Source organism: Cyclopterus lumpus, chromosome 19 (genome assembly GCF_009769545.1).
Source record: "Cyclopterus lumpus isolate fCycLum1 chromosome 19, fCycLum1.pri, whole genome shotgun sequence".
Classification (NCBI taxonomy): domain Eukaryota; kingdom Metazoa; phylum Chordata; class Actinopteri; order Perciformes; family Cyclopteridae; genus Cyclopterus; species Cyclopterus lumpus.
In genome coordinates, this window is record NC_046984.1 from 15188285 (window position 1) to 15205440 (window position 17156).

General features: G+C 46.9%; 1 protein-coding gene across 1 annotated transcript in view; it reads left to right on the plus strand.

Annotated features, from left to right (window-relative positions):
• The window catches only part of sdk2b (sidekick cell adhesion molecule 2b), a 69414-nt gene extending 53261 nt beyond the window's left edge, over positions 1–16153 (plus strand). Inside the window, 9 exon segments of the mRNA XM_034558737.1 lie at positions 686–872; positions 2106–2243; positions 2423–2584; positions 2684–2809; positions 4405–4569; positions 4746–4886; positions 6184–6322; positions 9972–10101; positions 15549–16153. Coding sequence (XP_034414628.1) covers positions 686–872; positions 2106–2243; positions 2423–2584; positions 2684–2809; positions 4405–4569; positions 4746–4886; positions 6184–6322; positions 9972–10101; positions 15549–16016 — 1656 coding nt within the window. The 3' untranslated portion in view covers positions 16017–16153.
• The last annotated feature ends 1003 nt before the right edge of the window (positions 16154–17156 follow it).

Consider the following 17156-nt stretch of genomic DNA (forward strand, 5'->3'; position numbering starts at 1 on the left):
GTCATCCGCCTGATCCTCAGATCCCTTCACGAGGGGAAGGAGATGTGATTAAGGCCCACATATGCATTTACACAGAAACTAATTAAAAATGTCATAATTGGTGCAAACAGACTCATAAGCCCGTGTTTGAATGCTCGATTTTTCAAGTGCTGCTAGTTCAACACAACTGGGCTGTACCGCAGAGATGCTGGCGGCGCAGAGGAGGCGTCACTCTGCATCAGAATGAGTTCAATCATCTCACGCTGCGGGGGGGGGGGGGGGCTTCAGATTCATGTTTTTTTTTTCATATCGGACCCAGGAGCTACAACTTTTATGGGCCGACTTCGCAATAAGGCAACAACATTGTGTTTTTTTTTTTAAAATCTTTATATAAATATTGAAATGTGTCTTGCGGTTCACAAGAGACTCCCATCCATTTGATGTTAATCACCATTAAATGCACTTTTTTTTTTCCCTTCTTTTGTTTATGAACGCCGTTTTCCAGACGGGCTGACGGTGAACGGCTTAGTCTGTTGCGCATGAACACATTCACAGGGAATAAAATTAAACCGCTCTCCCCTCGGGGAGTTTGGAAAACGGCACTGAGTTTTATCGAAGCCGAAGCGTCCGTATCCGCCCCCCCCCCCCGCACGCCGTCTGTAGGCTCGCATTAACAATCACTCGTCGCCTCTTATTCCACGCGCAGGTCTACTTCTGGGAATTCCAGCGCAAGAACGAGACGGAGCGCCTGCGTACTCTGTTCATGCCGGAAGGAGGGGTGAAGCTGAAGAACCTGACTGGCTACACCACCTACATGATCAGCGTGGCCCCCTTCAACGCAGCGGGGGACGGGCCCCGCAGCCCGCCCACGAGGGGCCGCACTCAGCAAGCCGGTGAGTCGTGAATGAGATGTCCAACATCGAGCGATGTAGAGGGACTCGAGTGCGAGGGGATAATAATTTGATGTGCAGATGATGCTAATCGTTGCTGTCAGCGTGCCAAACGGTGTTAGCGGAACCACACACTGAGCATAAGTTCCCAATCAGCGAAAAACCCGCCGTGGACTCCCGGATTGCTGAATCTCCCATTTTTGGTCTGAAAAGTAGACGGGCCACGGGCCCTTTTTTAAAAAAACTTTTTTATATATATATATATATATATATATATATATATATATATATTTTTTTGTATACAATATTGGGGCTTTTTTTGTTGTAGCTCGGCCCAGTCAGAAGGAAGAAAAAGAGCCTCTCGCTTTCTTTGACCTCTCGGGTCACCGTCTTGAGGGGAGGAAGCAGAAGCTGGAGAGTGGGGGAGGAGGAGGGAGGAGCGCCGTGGAGATAGTTATCTCGTCTTTTTCACAAACAAAGGAGCTTCTGCCTCGATTGCGAATAAGTACGGCCGAGTCCAGAGAGGCGTGTCTAGGAGGCGGAGGACACGGACGCACTGCAAAGCGCTGGACTCTCGGACGATATCGTTCAGGTGCAGATTTAAAGAACAGGAAGAAAAAGCTGCAGACACAAAGAACAAAGAAAGCTACGGCTGCAATATATATTTTTTTTAAAAACAATGCTGTAAGTCTCCAGGTGGCACAGATGGTAATATTTCCTCATCTATTTACCCCGTAGAGGGAAGCGTTTCTCTTGTTGTGGTTGCCCTGGTTACCGCAGGCAAGTGCCTCGAGGTGTTTTACATCCAATTAAAAACACAGTTAGCAATAATTATTATCATTCGCACAAGGTTAAGACGAGTCGACTTCGCAGAATTGTTCATTTCAGTTCTCAAAACTTGTCTTATTGTCCTTTCTTGGAAAAACCTTTTTCCAAACTTGTTATGTGCAGCTTTAAAACGTAGTTCTCATGTTCAAAGTATTCAGAAAAGGTCATTGATTCTGATCCTTTTGCCATATGGTTATCTTTTATCTCTTAGTGGCACTTAACCGGCGCTTACTTTTCGCACTTTGAATGCACTTATTGTAAGTCACTTTGGATAAAAGCGTCAGCTATGTAAAAAATGTCATCTTTTAGTTCTATAAATATGAATATACGTAATGAGCCCTCCCTCTCACAAACAGACGCATGTCATTGTGTGGCCTCTTTTAACCTTTTGACCTCTGAACCCTCCAGCTCCCAGCGCTCCCAGCTTCATCCACTTCAGTGAGCTGACCACCACCTCGGTCAACGTGTCCTGGGGCGAGCCCACCTTCCCCAACGGCATCATCGAGGGCTACCGTCTGGTCTACGAGCCCTGCACGCCGGTAGAGGGTGAGCGTGTAGAATTCAATCAATTTACCTTTTTTTTTTTTTTGTTCACGAGGCTGTAAGCGAATCATCACCTTGACCTTGACAGCATGTCAATGCGACCTTTGCTCTAAATGTGTTTTTTGTTCGTCCAGAGTCTTCAGTGGCCTGTGCCGACTGTCTTCACTCCCCCTCCCCCCCAGGCGTCAGTAAGACAGTGACGGTGGATGTGAAGGGGGGCGGCCCCCTCTGGCTGAAGCTCAGAGACCTGGCCGACGGCATCACCTACAACTTCCGCATCCGGGCCAAGACTTTCATCTACGGGCCCGAAGTGGAGGCCAACATCACCACCGGCCCGGGAGAAGGTAGGAGAAAAAAAAGCTCTTAATGTTTTTGTTAATTCTTCATTTGAAATGCTTCGTACTTCAACCACTTTGTTTGTTTTTTGTTTTTTTTTCCACCAGGAGCCCCGGGACCCCCCGGAGAACCGTTCATCACGCGCTACGGTTCGGCCCTGACCATCCACTGGACCAGCGGGGACCCGGGACGTGCGCCCATCACGCGCTACGTGATCGAGGCCAGACCTTCAGGTGGGTGCCTCCGCTGCACGGTGCCCCGGGACACACTACCTGCGTGAGCAATGCGGCTCCAGAGATTCAAGGTCTCACCTAACGGATTTATTTATTATTATCCCGCCTCACGCTGCACAGCAAAGACGGACAGAGAATATGATCATTTGACATCAAACCAGCAACAACGACGACAGCTTTGACGTCAATATCTGTACAAGCTTCCGTTTTCAAAATAAAAGCCCTCCAGCGTCATAATGACATAATCCTTATCTTTACGCACGGCTTTATTCTGAAGATATGTGCAAATTATTCTGAAATGCAAATCACATACTAATTAAATAAAATTAAACATTGTGACCATTATGAAAGGCGAACTCAATGCAGGACAGAAGGGCTGGTAGCCAGGCTGAGGCCAGAGGATGCATACGATCACCTCTTTAGCCCCGGATGTGTTAACCTTGCCTGATTTTAGCCTCCTTGATTCTTTGATTAAGGGAAAGTGGTGTCAAGTGTCCACATCTGCTGCCCTGAAGTCTGTCTCACCGGGCATGTGAATGGGTTATTGATCGTGGCGCCGCAATTGAGACAATTGGCATCCGGTTTCGGGTTGTGATTGACAGGCCGTGGCCGGGTTAAGGAGGTGATGGATGGGAAGGATGTGGTTCACTACTTTTTTGGGGAGAAATTGAAGGGGGTTGTTAGCCCTAGATTTTAAGGAGGATTAGCAACACTGTGGATGATAATATATATATATATATATATATATATATATATATATATATATATTTATATTTATATATACTATATATATTTATATTGATATATACTATATATATTTATATTTATATATTATCATTATATAATAATATAATAATATATATATATATATATATATATTATCACCCACAGTGTTGCTAATCCTCATTAATATATATATATATATATATATATATATATATTATCATTATATAATGATATAATAATATATATATATTATTATGTCATTATATAATATATATATATATATCATTATATAATGATAATCATCCACAGTGTTGCTAATCCTCCTTAAAAAAAAATATATATATATATATATATATATAGCGTAAATTGATGTCAAGGGAATGAGGAAGATGCCCCCCCCCCCCCCCCCTCTTCATATGCCAAGGGCCATAACTCTCTGCGGTATCATTTAACTTGATGATTTGTGTTCGTCTTCAAATCTAATAACGTCAGATAAGATAAACTCAGGTGCTTGTTTACGCCCCCATTTAAAAAAAAGAGTCAAACTTACATTGATGTATAACAAGCAGCAACTTTGGAATAAATGCTCTGGCAGGATTTCCAAAAGCCAAGCGCCTATTGCACCTTTTTGAAATATGGCTGCGCGACTATTTACGACGTCGTTTTTTTCTGGTTGCTGTAAATTCTACGGGGGGAGCACGGGAATTGATGGATTGTGTAATATTTGCAGAAATTATGAATTACCCCGCTAGCTGCCAGCCCCCCCGACCGGAGCCCCCGTTACCGAAGACATATCGACGTTGTTCAGGGTGTTTTTACAAGTTTCATTTTCAGACCCATGCTCATGCAAAAATGTCGCTGCTTTACAGATGAGGGATTGTGGGATATCCTCATCAAGGACATCCCCAAGGAAGTGACGTCACACACGTTCAACATGGAAATCCTGAAGCAGGGGGTCAGTTATGACTTCCGGGTGATCGGAGTGAACGACTACGGCTACGGATCCCCCAGTCTACCTTCTCCTTCTATATCTGGTGAGCTTTCATGTGACAGGGCAATTTTGAATTTACAATATAATTTTTTGCAGATCATATTGAATTCCCTTTTATTATTCAGACATTCCCCCCCCAAAAAAATATAAATGGCAAGTTGTTTTTAACAACCGTGAATTAAAAAAATGATTTCTGTGTTGTTGTTTTTTTTTGTCCAGCCCAAAAAGTGGCGCCTTTCTACGAGGAGTGGTGGTTCCTGGTCGTGGTGGCTTTGGTGGGTCTCATCTTCATCCTGCTGCTGGTCTTCATCCTCATCATCAGGGGCCAGAGCAAGAAGTATGCCAAGAAGTCTGAATCAGGTGAGTGCACGCAAATTTAAATGGGGATTTTTCTTTTTAGACTTACAGCTATCGTAGAAGCCCCTGGACCTTCTAGTGGAAGGCCGACGATCGGATGACTCAATTCATAAAGGATTTAGCAATGATTTGTAATTTCTCACGAGGTCACTTCTCTGAGAGGGTCGTTGTTGTAAATTTTTCTAAAACGACAAGCGAGGAGAATGAGGAGAGGGGTGGAGCGGTGGGGGAAAGCAGCCAGAAGGGTGCATACTTGTCCATTCAGTGCAACCCCTGACATCAGCGGGTTATTTCCTTCAGCTCAGCACTTCTGCTGTTTGGCTGCCAGGCAGCGGAGAGGGAAGGGGGGGGGGGGGGGGGTTCACTGCCCATCTCTTCTGACTGACGGAGGGATAAAAAACAAACAAGAGTTTCCTTCTCACTCTTAACACAAAGACCGCTCTCAATGCCTCCACAGGACCTACCCAGTGGCTTCTTCTGTGTGTTTGCGTAAACCACCGCTCGACCTCCAGTAGCCCCGGAGCAACCCGCGGAGGTCCTGGCTCTTAAGCCTTAAGATGGCTGAAAAGTGTTTTTTTTTTTTAACCTGAAGCGTGGCAAGCAACAGCGCCTCTCCAGACATGGATCTAGAGTCAGGCGGCGTGGCGAGCCCGTCATACGGATGTTGCACATGCCTTTCAATGAGTTTGGCGTCATCTGCGCTCATAAACTCTGTTTTATTCTGTATGAAATGTCCTTTTGTTATTGGAACCTTTCAGTCTTTCTCCATTCGTCGTTATTGTAATATAGATCTCATTGTGAAAGGCGAAGCTGCAGGAACACGTGTTGAGACTCGAGGTGGACTCAGTCTTAAAGGAATAAGTCAACATTTTGGGATATAGGCTAATTTGCTTTTGTGCGGAAAAAGGCGCTAAAAGGTATATTTCGCAAGAAAAGTCTTCTTGAGAGTTAAGAACACATTTCTTTTTTTAATACAGCACATGGCCACACACCTTTTTTTTTTTTTTTTTTACACCTTATATATTTTTAAAACGCAGCTTCGGAAGGAAAATGTCCAGAATTCCATTTAAGACCTGAAAGACACGTCGTTTTGCTTATAGAAGTTTTTCCGCTCGAAGACATGACACATCTCGACCGTTCACTATTTTGCTTCATCTGTTTCCATCGGATCGTTTTCCTCATCCCTAATTGTTGCTCATCCCTAATTGTGTTCACTTCGTTCCATCCACCCTCCCGCACACACTAACCCGCCTGTCCGTCCGGCCTGTGGTAAACACAGTGTCTCTGTACGTGTGTCCAGGGAACAACTCCAACTGCAACGCGCTGACCCACGGGGACCTGGTCAGCCTGGACGAAGGTCGCTTCCCGGCTCTGGAGCTGAACAACCGGAGGCTGTCAGTGAAGAACTCGTTCTGCCGGAAGAACGGCGTCTACACCAGGTCGGTGAACCAGAAGATATATATATATATATATTTAAAAAAGTGCGGATTATGTTTAAAAACCAGGGGTGTTGGGGGGTCAGAATTGAATAACCACGCGGTAAAGATAATTGGGTGATCTGTGTAAACATTTTCAGCTCTGTAGGAGAAGAAGAAGAAGAATAAAAACACGCCGCGTGACAACTCCGACTTGAATCCACTCTTCCTGCTATCTGGACGCAGCACATAGACAGACTCTATATATTCCATTTTAATGAGCTTCTGTATGTCACTGAGTTCCCAGCTGCAGGACATGCAGCGTGCTGAGACCATGACCTTGTTAATAATATCACTGCGACTGACACACGCGCTAACAACGCTGCAGGGACCGTGGATCATTAATACCTGTTCATCTAAGACGGATTTATGGATGTCATATAGCTTTCTGCAGTGCTACGGGATGGGAGATGTGGGTGGGGGGGGGGGTTTGCACGCATCATTAAGGGTGACAGGTGCACGCTGATGTTTCACCGAAAAGACATGAACCTGCTCTGTATGTGTGTGTGTGTGTGTGTGTGTGCATGAGTCGGCATTTCCATCCGGTGAAAAAAGTACATTGTGTGTGTGTGTGTGTGTGTGTGTACGTGCACGTGGACGTGAGCGCGGCCCCGCGGGCGGATCAAAGCCGCCCCCGGGTCTTTGAGGAGCTTTCCAGGCAGCTTCCTATTATGTCACTCGGGGAGTGAAAGAATGCACAGATGTACTCTCAGACTCGGCACTCTTTTGAACTCAGCCCACGGGCGGAGGAACCTAAATCCCGACACCTGAGCCCCCCCTCCGATTATAGTTTAATGCCACATCTTGATCCCCCGGTCTCAGAGTACCTAGAGGCAAGAAGAAGTCCCCTGCCTGCTACCGGGGAATCGGGAATCAAACATTCCCGATCCGACTGTGTTCCTTCTAATTCAGACGCCAAATGTCACTCGTGTTTGATTTTCGGATACCGAGATTTTCTCTCCGCGGGAGATCCAGAGTTTAACAAAAGGGCCGACGTGCACGACAGTAAACTCAAGTCAACGCAGTTCCCTTTACATTATTACCGTGCCTTTTTTATGCACGGCTATAGGAGGTTCAAATGAATGCAGACAGTCACACATTGGATTGACATTGCTGATCGTGCTTTTTTTTCGGGGTTTCAAGTGGTCCCCGAAGTTCACGTACGACGTGAGCAGTCCAGATCCACAGCACACTTGGACTCGCTCATGAGGGTCTTTCGGAGGGTTTGAGGTCTTACTTACTGTAATGTTAAGAGGCCCGTGTGGCTTTGTATCCTTCCTTCCATCGAGAGTTACAGAAATACACACTCTGACACTTTGGTTGTGGGGGTGGGGGGTGGGGGGGGGGGGGTTAAGGTCTTGGTGTAAGTAATTCTGTGTGTAGATTAACATGGCTTTAAAACACAGTTGAGTGACGAAGCTCTTGAACACTTCAGACATGTTAATGAGTCCCTACAGGCGACTGCAGCAAGAGGAGAGCCTGATAATGAGTGTGTGTCCCCCCACACCCCCCCACACCCCCCCACACCCACCACCACGGTTCTCATTTCATCCCCGACGCGCAGCGGATTAAGTAGTGGACCGGTCTCTGTCCGAGTGAGAGAGACGATAAATAATTCACGCCACACTCAACAGTGAAAGAGAGAGGTGGAAGTGGGCCGGGCTTAACCGATGGTTTCAAACAGGCACTTTATCATAATGTGCCCGTGGCCTCCCGACAGCATTTCTTCACGTTGTCAGAAAAAAATTAATTGTAGCGCTGAGGAAATTGTCTTTGGCCATTATTTATTTTTTTTAAAGTGGCAAATGGTGTTATTTATTAGTTTTTTATCTTGCCACAAAGACACCCGTGCTTTGGTTTATTTGATAAGGGACAGTGCACATTAATAAAAAAACATTTCTTTTAATGCACCGGAGTTAGCCAAGAGGCTATTTTTCATCTGTAGTCCCGAGAGATCATATTATTAATGCATTCATAACCCCCCGAAACGCTTCACGGTTTACCAGTTGTCCGTTTAATTGTGCAAATTCCATTCATAAAGAGAAATAGAGTAGAGTAGAGATTAAGAAAGTATACATCCGTAACACAGTGAGGCCCAGTAAGCAATGTACATACATTTCTATCTGCATGCACTTGAAAACACTAAATATTGAGTGTGATTATGTAAGTATTAGTTCTTTATATTTGTCTTTTCAAGGTTCCTTTCACCTCTAATTTCCTTTTTAAAGAAGCTTTTTTTTCATACAGCCTACAAAGTAAATATCAGTCCTTTTCATCCCTTATTTCATAACACCCAATAAGATAAGAAGTAAAATACATATGTCTGCATATCCTGAGACACAATACACAGAGATGTGACAGCCAATGAGCCGAGCCGCATGGTGCCGTGTGGACGTAGCTCACGGCTGTCCACGCGCCACCCCCGCCCAAGTGAATTACCTCCAATTTAAAATAACGTCATTAAATTATCGCAGTTTTTTGTGATTTTTTTTTTCCTCCATTTTCCTCGCCGCATTACGAAATACCACGTGTGAAAACTGCTGGAAGTGATCCACAACATTTCTGAAATGCTTTCAAAAATGTATTTATTTGGAAAAATGCTAATGCTGTTTTTTTTCCGACGAAGCAAAGAGGCCGTGTGTGTGTGTGTGTGTGTGTGTGTGTGTGTGTGTGTTTGTGTTTGCATATGTGTGTGTGTGTGTTGGAAAGTCAACAGGAGTGTCCCAGTAGTCGCTGCCAAACCAGCACCAATCAGCAGAAACAGATGGGTGTTTGTTTAGCAGGACCGGCGACAGTGGAAAGTATCGTTCACATGGATAACATCCGCCTGAGCAAAAAGCCCCCCCCGAGGCCGACCATTTGTGTGACGACCCCCTCTGAGCGAGTTTAAGTTTTATAATTTAGTCACAAGGGCTCGACATTGAAGGGGAGGACTGGATCAGGGGGAATCATTCATTCCAGGAGGGCCTGGAGGAAGGGAGCTATCTCATGAGTGTCCCGTGATTCTCATCAAGCCGCCCCTCCTACACACTCAGACCGACAGTGCGGCTGAGAGGAAGTGCTCGCTGCGGTGCCTCGGACATTAGTGAGCATGAGGGAGGCCCAGAGTTATTGCAGAGCTTTAGTCGTGGAGCTTTGACATCGCTTCTAGTCGTCATGATAGCGTTGGACTCACAGAAGTCATTTCTGTTAGCGGTTAGCGGTTAGCGGCGTTCAGACCAAAATCACAAGCATTTTAGACGGAATATCTCAACTAGTTATTTGGAGGTAAACCTGAAGGTGAAGGTGAAAACTGTATTAATCCTAAAATTACAGAAAAAACTGCGCAATAAGTCCGGAAGTTTTGTCAATAATTCAAACTTTCCCCTTCCAAGTGAATTTGGCTAAACTTCCAAATTGGCCTGATTGTCTCACTTTTACGATTTCTGACCCCTTTCTCTTTTTTTATTAGTATTTTTATACCAGTGCGTTCCCAGAATTTGATAAGTAAAATGTGCTTAGCGAAAACGACAGAAATAAGACCGCGCTGTAATAAACTGGAGTTATCCTTTAGATTTTGTTTAATCCATTTTCAATGTGACAGTAAAACTGAATGTCTTTCCTCTCGGCCCAGGTCTCCTCCTCGGCCCAGTCCGGGCAGTCTTCACTACTCGGACGAGGACGTCAGCACAAAGTACAACGACCTGATCCCGGCGGAGAGCAGCAGCCTGACGGAAAAACCCTCCGAAATCTCAGACTCGCAGGTGCAGTAGCCGCTCTCGTCTTTTTGTCACTCCACATCTTTGTCTGCTCTCTCTGTGTGTGTGTGTGTGTGTGTGTGTGTGTGTGTGTGTGTGTGAAAACGTCCACCACCGTCCGTCTGCATCGAGTGTGTCCACCTGGTATGTTTGTACCCCGTCTGTGTGTGTGTGTGTGTGTGTGTGTGTGCGCACCGTCATCTCCTTGAATTCCTTTTTTTTTTTTATACGAATTCTGCTTCTTTTTTTTTTTGCACCGTGGGCTGTTCCAGTGTTCCGTGTCAGTTCATTCTGTCCACGTGGTTGTCTTCTTTCTCTTGTCATTCACCTGAATGCCACCAGGCCCCCCCTTCAGAGGTCATACCACACGGTACCGGTATAATGCACGAGGAGAGACGAGAGATTAATGACTCTGCTCGCTGGCGGCCGTGCACTTTAAAGACCGGGCAGTGGCCTGTGGGGAATGTCACTGGCAGACATCCCACCTGCGATCCGGGCCACTGCACTCGGCCACATGCACCCCGTTATGTAAGAGCGCATGCAAAGCCGGTTACGTATTGGTAGGAGCCGCTGCAGCCAAAGTTTTCTTCTTTTTTTTTTTTTTACTGCAAGTCAAGGTCAGAGTCAGTAAAACTCATCTCCGAGGAACACTTAAATACTGTATTGGCTTTTCACTCCTCTCTTCTTTTCATTTTTGTTGGCAGAAAGCTAGCCTCATTAGCGTAGCAGGTAGTCAGATATCTCACTTTTGAATCTCTTTTGGGTTCTTGGCAGACGCTGCCGCGACTGATAAATGAACAAGTACGGCTGGAGTGTCTAAACTTGTGGCGTTCGCTCTGCCGCTGAGCCAAAACTGCGTTTGCCCACTAAGTAGAGTGCAATCGAAACATTTTCTTTCTGTCTCTCTTCTTTCCGTCGATCAGTCTGCGTGCCGCCCTCGTGTATCTGATTTTCTGACTATTTCTTATTTCATTTTTTTGGGGGGATTTTCCTTCATAACTGCTGAATTGTTTTTTCCTCCATGTCTTATATGCACACATGTTGTTTATGTTTTTTTTGTTTGTGTCGCCTCTCTCGCCCCGGCTCTCTGTGGTTTTGGGTGAACCGGCTCGCGGGGGTCGCAGCCTGGTTTTGATATCCGAGTCAGATGAAAGCTTCAAGGGAGGGAGGGGGGGGGGGGGGGGGGGGGGGGGGGGGGGGGGGGGTGGTCCTGAACTCCCCTGGCTTCCTTCAGTGTCCTCTTTTATCTGCACATTTTTTACCCTGGGCATTTCTCAAATTATCTCCGCCCACATCTCAGCTCGCTACGTCCCGAGTAGCGAAGTCCGCGGCCAGAAATCTCTCCCCACCGGGCCTTATCGGGGACCCGAGTCCCATTTTCCAGATCAAAAGGAAAATCTCCCGACAATGAATCGTTACGGACAGGACCTTTTCGCAGCGCGATAACATCCCCTCAAAATGAAATCATTCCGTCATTTCATCGCCCCGGCCGACATATCTACCGCTCGCACTTGTGTATTGTCAAACATGGCTTTAATGTCGCCGCCCCCCCCCCCCCCCCCCCTACCCCTCGACCTGCGATGGCGACGCCCGCCCCGCCCCGCCGCCACACTGCAAAGGGGGCCTGACGTTGGCTTTGATGGGCTCCACCACACAGAGCCCTGCCTGTTACCCCGGGGCTCGTCTTGCCGAGGCCCCCCCCGACAGGCAGGCCGCCGTATCAGCACCCAACGGTGCTTCGGAAGAATCCAGGAATGCTCTTTGAAGTTTTTATTGAGCGGATAACTCCGAGCCATCAGTATGACATTGTGCTGTCCTCTTTAATCCCCCGGGGGGGGGGGGGGGGGGCTTCCCCCAGCAGGTATAAGTTGACTTTTGTGCTCGTCCTCAAGAGGGGATTTAGAGGAAGCTAACATTGACTTGGCAAAGCGTGCAGAGATCTCATCTCGTAGATCGTAGATCATCCTCCCTCTGCAGAGCGGCATTCTGTGGAAGAGAGATGAAAATGCTCCATGCTTTCTCCTCTCCCTTCCTACCTATCTGCCTCGGTTTATCTCACTCTTTCACCTCCAGTCTCTCTCTCCGGCTACTGTAGCTTTTTTTAAATTTTATTTTGGCTGGGGCTCAACTGAGAGTGCCTTCTGTAATGTTTGGCTTTGTTTTGACTAGCTCAGTCTGAAGCACGATGTCACAACCCTGGAATGAAGGAACATTACGACCGCAACTTTTCTTTTTAATAATTTGAAGGTGCGAGTGCATGACAGAGGGGGCCGTGGGTGGAGACAGAAAACGGTGGCTGAAAGGAGGAATTGTGAGATGGAAACTAGCCCCATAAAGTCCCTGAAACTCCAGTCGGGTGACAAATTAAGAAGAAAAAACGAGTCGGGAACCGCAGCAAAAGCACACGCTTCCGTTACTCTCATTAGAGGTCCAGCGGCCGGGGACGACATCTCAAATCCCTTGATCGTAGTTGTTCTGATTGAAGCCACATACATTGCAGCAGAGGGGATTGGAGCTGCTAAGGAGGCCTATATCCCTGCCTTGATGATGACAAAGGAAAACTTTCTCTTGATGCGGCGGGGGAATTTTACGACGGCATTTTCCAATTCCTGTTTTTTCCTCCACTCTAATCCTCTTTCTTTTTCTTTTTTTTCTACACAGAAGTCGCCGAAAGCACACAAAAATGTATGTACCCTGAATCCGGACTTGTTAAACCCCCCCCCCCCCCCCCGACCCACCCCTGAGCCCCATATATTCTGTCTTTGTCTGCGGGAGACAACCTGCTGTGTTCACTTCATCAATGAGAGTGACATAGACAGCCCCCCCACCCCCTTTTCCTCCCCCTCCTCATTTTAATAATCCATAACTAAGAGGACAAAGGACTGACCCAGTCTGTGGTATTGGGGTATGCATGCATTCAACTTTGCGGGGGGAGGGGGGTCAGGCCATCATATAAAGTTAATGATAAAGCACCTTTAACTTTTGGCTTACCTGCTTTGCGAGAAATCTTTAGGCACGAATACAAAAGGTAAAAATAAGACGCCATCTTCAGTTGAACTCTAGAAGACGGGGGTCAAAGGTCAAAGTTCAGGCGATAGATCGTCTGAACATCTGCTCTATTTTGCAGACAATGACCAATGTATCTACCCCAAATAGTAATTGTGTCCAATAGTTAATGCACATCCATTGTTGTATTTTTTTCTCTCCCGCATTGTTCTCCCTTCACGACACTAGCGGTTGTGAACAGAGCAACTTTATTACGCAGATGAGAAAACAAACTGCTGTCAAGAGGTCTCACCACATAATTGGATAGATGTCTTAATCGCTTTTCTCCGCCTAATTTAATAACGTAACGATGTAAACATGTGTAATAATTGTCACTGGCAGGCTGGTGTGGGTCTGTCTCACACGTGTCATCGCATACATAAGATGTCGGTTCCCTCGAGGGCTGAGGTGCGACGTCTCTTTCGTTCACAGCATTCGGCTCCAGTAATTAGCTCGTAATGACTTGAAAGTAAGGAGAGGTTGTTTTTTTTCCGCAGGGCCCTGCGCTGCCCCCGGAGGCAAATTGTCAAGCGTCTCCGCTGTCGCTTCCTCAATTGGATCCTTGAGTCACTTCTGTTCAAGACTGATTATGAACCAAAAGCAAAAAGGAGGACACACTCGTACGCAGAGCGTCTCAAAAAAGTCAGAACGACTGTCGCGCGCACTCTACCAAAGACGAGCAGCCGGGCAACCAACGCTCCTTCACACACACACACACACACACACACACACACACACACTCAACTGGAGTGGTGTTCCATCTCTCAATGCAGCGTTAAGTCCTCCAGAGTGAGGTAATACCACTGGAAGGGGCCGCGGTACGCCTGGTTGGTCCACTGTGAGCGGATCTTGTTGTCGTGTTGCGACGTGACTGGACGGCCCGTCAACACTGGTCGGCCTCAAGTGTTTACAACTTCACAAAATGGAACAGCGAACACAGGAAGGCTCTAATGAGTCTCAGACTTCTGCTCTACGTATCGAGAGATACGTAGATATTATAAGAAATTATGATCATTTGTGAGCCAAACCTTTGCGATGCATAATGTCTGCCTTTGATTAGTTTGTGGAGGGATAGGGGAACACTTTCTTTTGTTTGGAACCAAAGGAGATTAAAAGAAGCCGGATATTCAATACGGAGTTTGACATTTGAGTATAAACTCTTCTGAAAGCTTAAAAAAAAAAAGAAAAAGGGGTTTCGCTGAGGGACACGTGAGCCATGTGGAGGCTGATGGGTAATCTGAGCCCACTGCCAGATGCATCACACATGTGCCGGGCAATAATCCAGCGTGAAAGATGAAGAAGCCTGGAAACACTCACAGTTATCAGCGCCATTTTCACCGTGTGCTCTTAGGTTACGCCTCTTTTCCGCCTCCTTTTGAGGAAATTACCCTATACTGACAATTCCGGCGGTGTCGACCGTGTATTAGGTCTCATGTGGCCAGAGGATTAGTCACAGGAGAGCGAGCCAATTGGCAGCTTTCGCTCGCAGGGCGACGGGGTTGACCATGAGCGATCCCCCCGCCGAGTGCCCGGCGATCACATTCATGAGGGGAATACAAATGGCGTTGCAAGGTGGAGGCTCAGTGGCGAGAATGTGCTCAGGGTTGGTGCCATTTCTTTAGCGATGGCTTCTTTCCAAATTAACTTAAATGAATCTATGTCTGCTTGTTCACACCATTCACCCAGAGCGTCCCAAAAGGACCTACACATGTGTATAACATATCTATGATTATCATCGTCATGACTGGGCCATTTGAATCATTCTGTTATGGTGATGTACTGTAAAACCCATTGTTTTGTTCACCCATAGGAGGCGCTGGTGTTTTCATATGGGACAGGTGGCCTACATACACTTCCACTGCATTTGGTGAGGTTCCTGTGGCTTCCTGCTTTGAATGTTTGTAGCCCGATAGGTGACCGGCTCCTATTTCTAGTCCCCAATCCAATCCTCTCCCTCAGATTCACATTCAAGGTTTTATGTGGCACACTGTGCCGCACAACACCAAAACCCCGTCTCGCCGGCGTGGGAGAGGAAGGGGGGAGGGGGGGGGGGGGGGTTGCAGAGATCTTAGATCCTACCGATTAAGTCCAGGAGACACAATTGACCTTTGCCATCATGTGCCGGTGGTCCGTTTACGATGCACGCTTCAGTAACAAGTCATCCCTCCGTCGTCATGCTTTGACCATGTTTGGTGTCCATGTGTTCTCGTGCCGTGTTGTAAACGTGGTGCATGTGTGCTGCCGTTTAGACAGGGATGTCTGTGAATTGACGATAATTCAATAACGTCCATGTTCATTTACATTTGTAGCCTCAGCATCTCTAACTGCTCCGCGTGGAAAGCGCTACAGAGTCGCCCCGCGATAACTCCACGTGCTGAAGTCTCCTCTCCGTTGTCTTTGTTTCACAGGGCAGCGACAGCGAGTACGAGGTGGAGCCCAACCGGCAGAAGACGCACTCCTTCGTCAACCACTACATCAGCGACCCCACTTACTACAACTCCTGGCGGCGCCAACAGAAAGGCATATCCCGGGCGCAGGCCTACAGCTACACCGAGTCCGAGTCGGGCGACCCGGATCACTGCGCCCCGCCGCCGCTGCCTCCTCTACCGCCGCTGCCGCCCCAGCTCAGTTCGCCCAGCCCACTGCTCAGTTCGCCCAGCCCCCAGCCTCAGCAAGCCCAGGGCCAGCCTCAGGGTCCACCTCAGGGCCCGCCCCAGGGCCAAGGCAGCCTGTTTAGGCCCAAAGGTAGCCGGACTCCGACCCCTTCCCAACAGAGCTCCAACCCCCCCAGCCAGCACAGCACCCTCTACAGGCCACCTAGCAGCCTCGCCCCCGGCTCGCGGGCCCCAATCGCTGGCTTCTCCTCCTTTGTGTGAAAAAAAAAAAAGAAAAGAAAAAGAAAATGCTGTAAAAGGACATCAAAACTTCTGGAAATATCTACCCGGCTTGTGTTGAAGGAGGACACAGAAGCGCGCAGTTAACCCATTCAAGTCATTTACGGCTCTCAGTAACCGGCTTTTGGTTACTTTTTTTTTTTTAACTTTTCTTTAGTCAGCCCGGAAACAACAATATGAGACTTTTTGGAACGCTTTTTTTATTATTGTTTATTGTGTGGAAGTGTGCCAGTGTAGATTTCTCCCACGAGTTGATAAAATACTTTCTGCATCATCTTTTCGCCGTTTATTTTGCCATTTGAACAATTTGCTTGCATGACTTTTTTCCTCCCTTTTTAAAAACTTTTTTTAAAAACTTTTTCCTTGGAAACATTCAAATGGTAATCTCTTTGATTCTGTACGAAGTCACACGAATCTTTGAAAACACATGCATATAAATATATATATATATATATATACATATATATAAAAACATATATATAGTAGATGTACCTAAAAGACAAAAATCAAGTCAATGCAGAGTCGCGTTGATAGAGACTGAACACACGATGTGACGGAGCCATATCGTGGACGTGTTGGTGTCGACTGGATGTAAAAACAACAAAGATGAGGACAGACGTGGATGTGGACCTTCATGCCCGGGAGAGTTATTAGCGGACGTTTGGCGACACAATCGCGGGGTTTCCATGGAAACGGCTCTCGGAAAGGAAGATCTGACACCTGGTCAAATGACTGTGTGCCCCCCCCCCCCCCCCCCCCCCCCCCTCCTGCAGATATATGAAATGAGTGTATATCTGTGAAAGTGTTTAAGTCGTTTTAGTGAGTGTGTTAAAAGTGGATCGGAGATGCCTTGATAGAGAAAACAATTATTTATGATATCTGGTACCAATTGTTACTGAAACTGCTGAGGGGGCCCTTGACTGCGGCATGGTGACGGCTGGCCTTCTTTTAATCCTCACAGATGTGGGCTGTGAATTCATCTGTGTTCACGACCCATATTTTCTTTTCACCCTCTGCTGACTCACCCTTTGCTTGACATATACAAACACACACACACACACACACACACACACACACATCGGTCTCATTCTGCATACGTCTGCCGAAATGCTTTGTAATCTG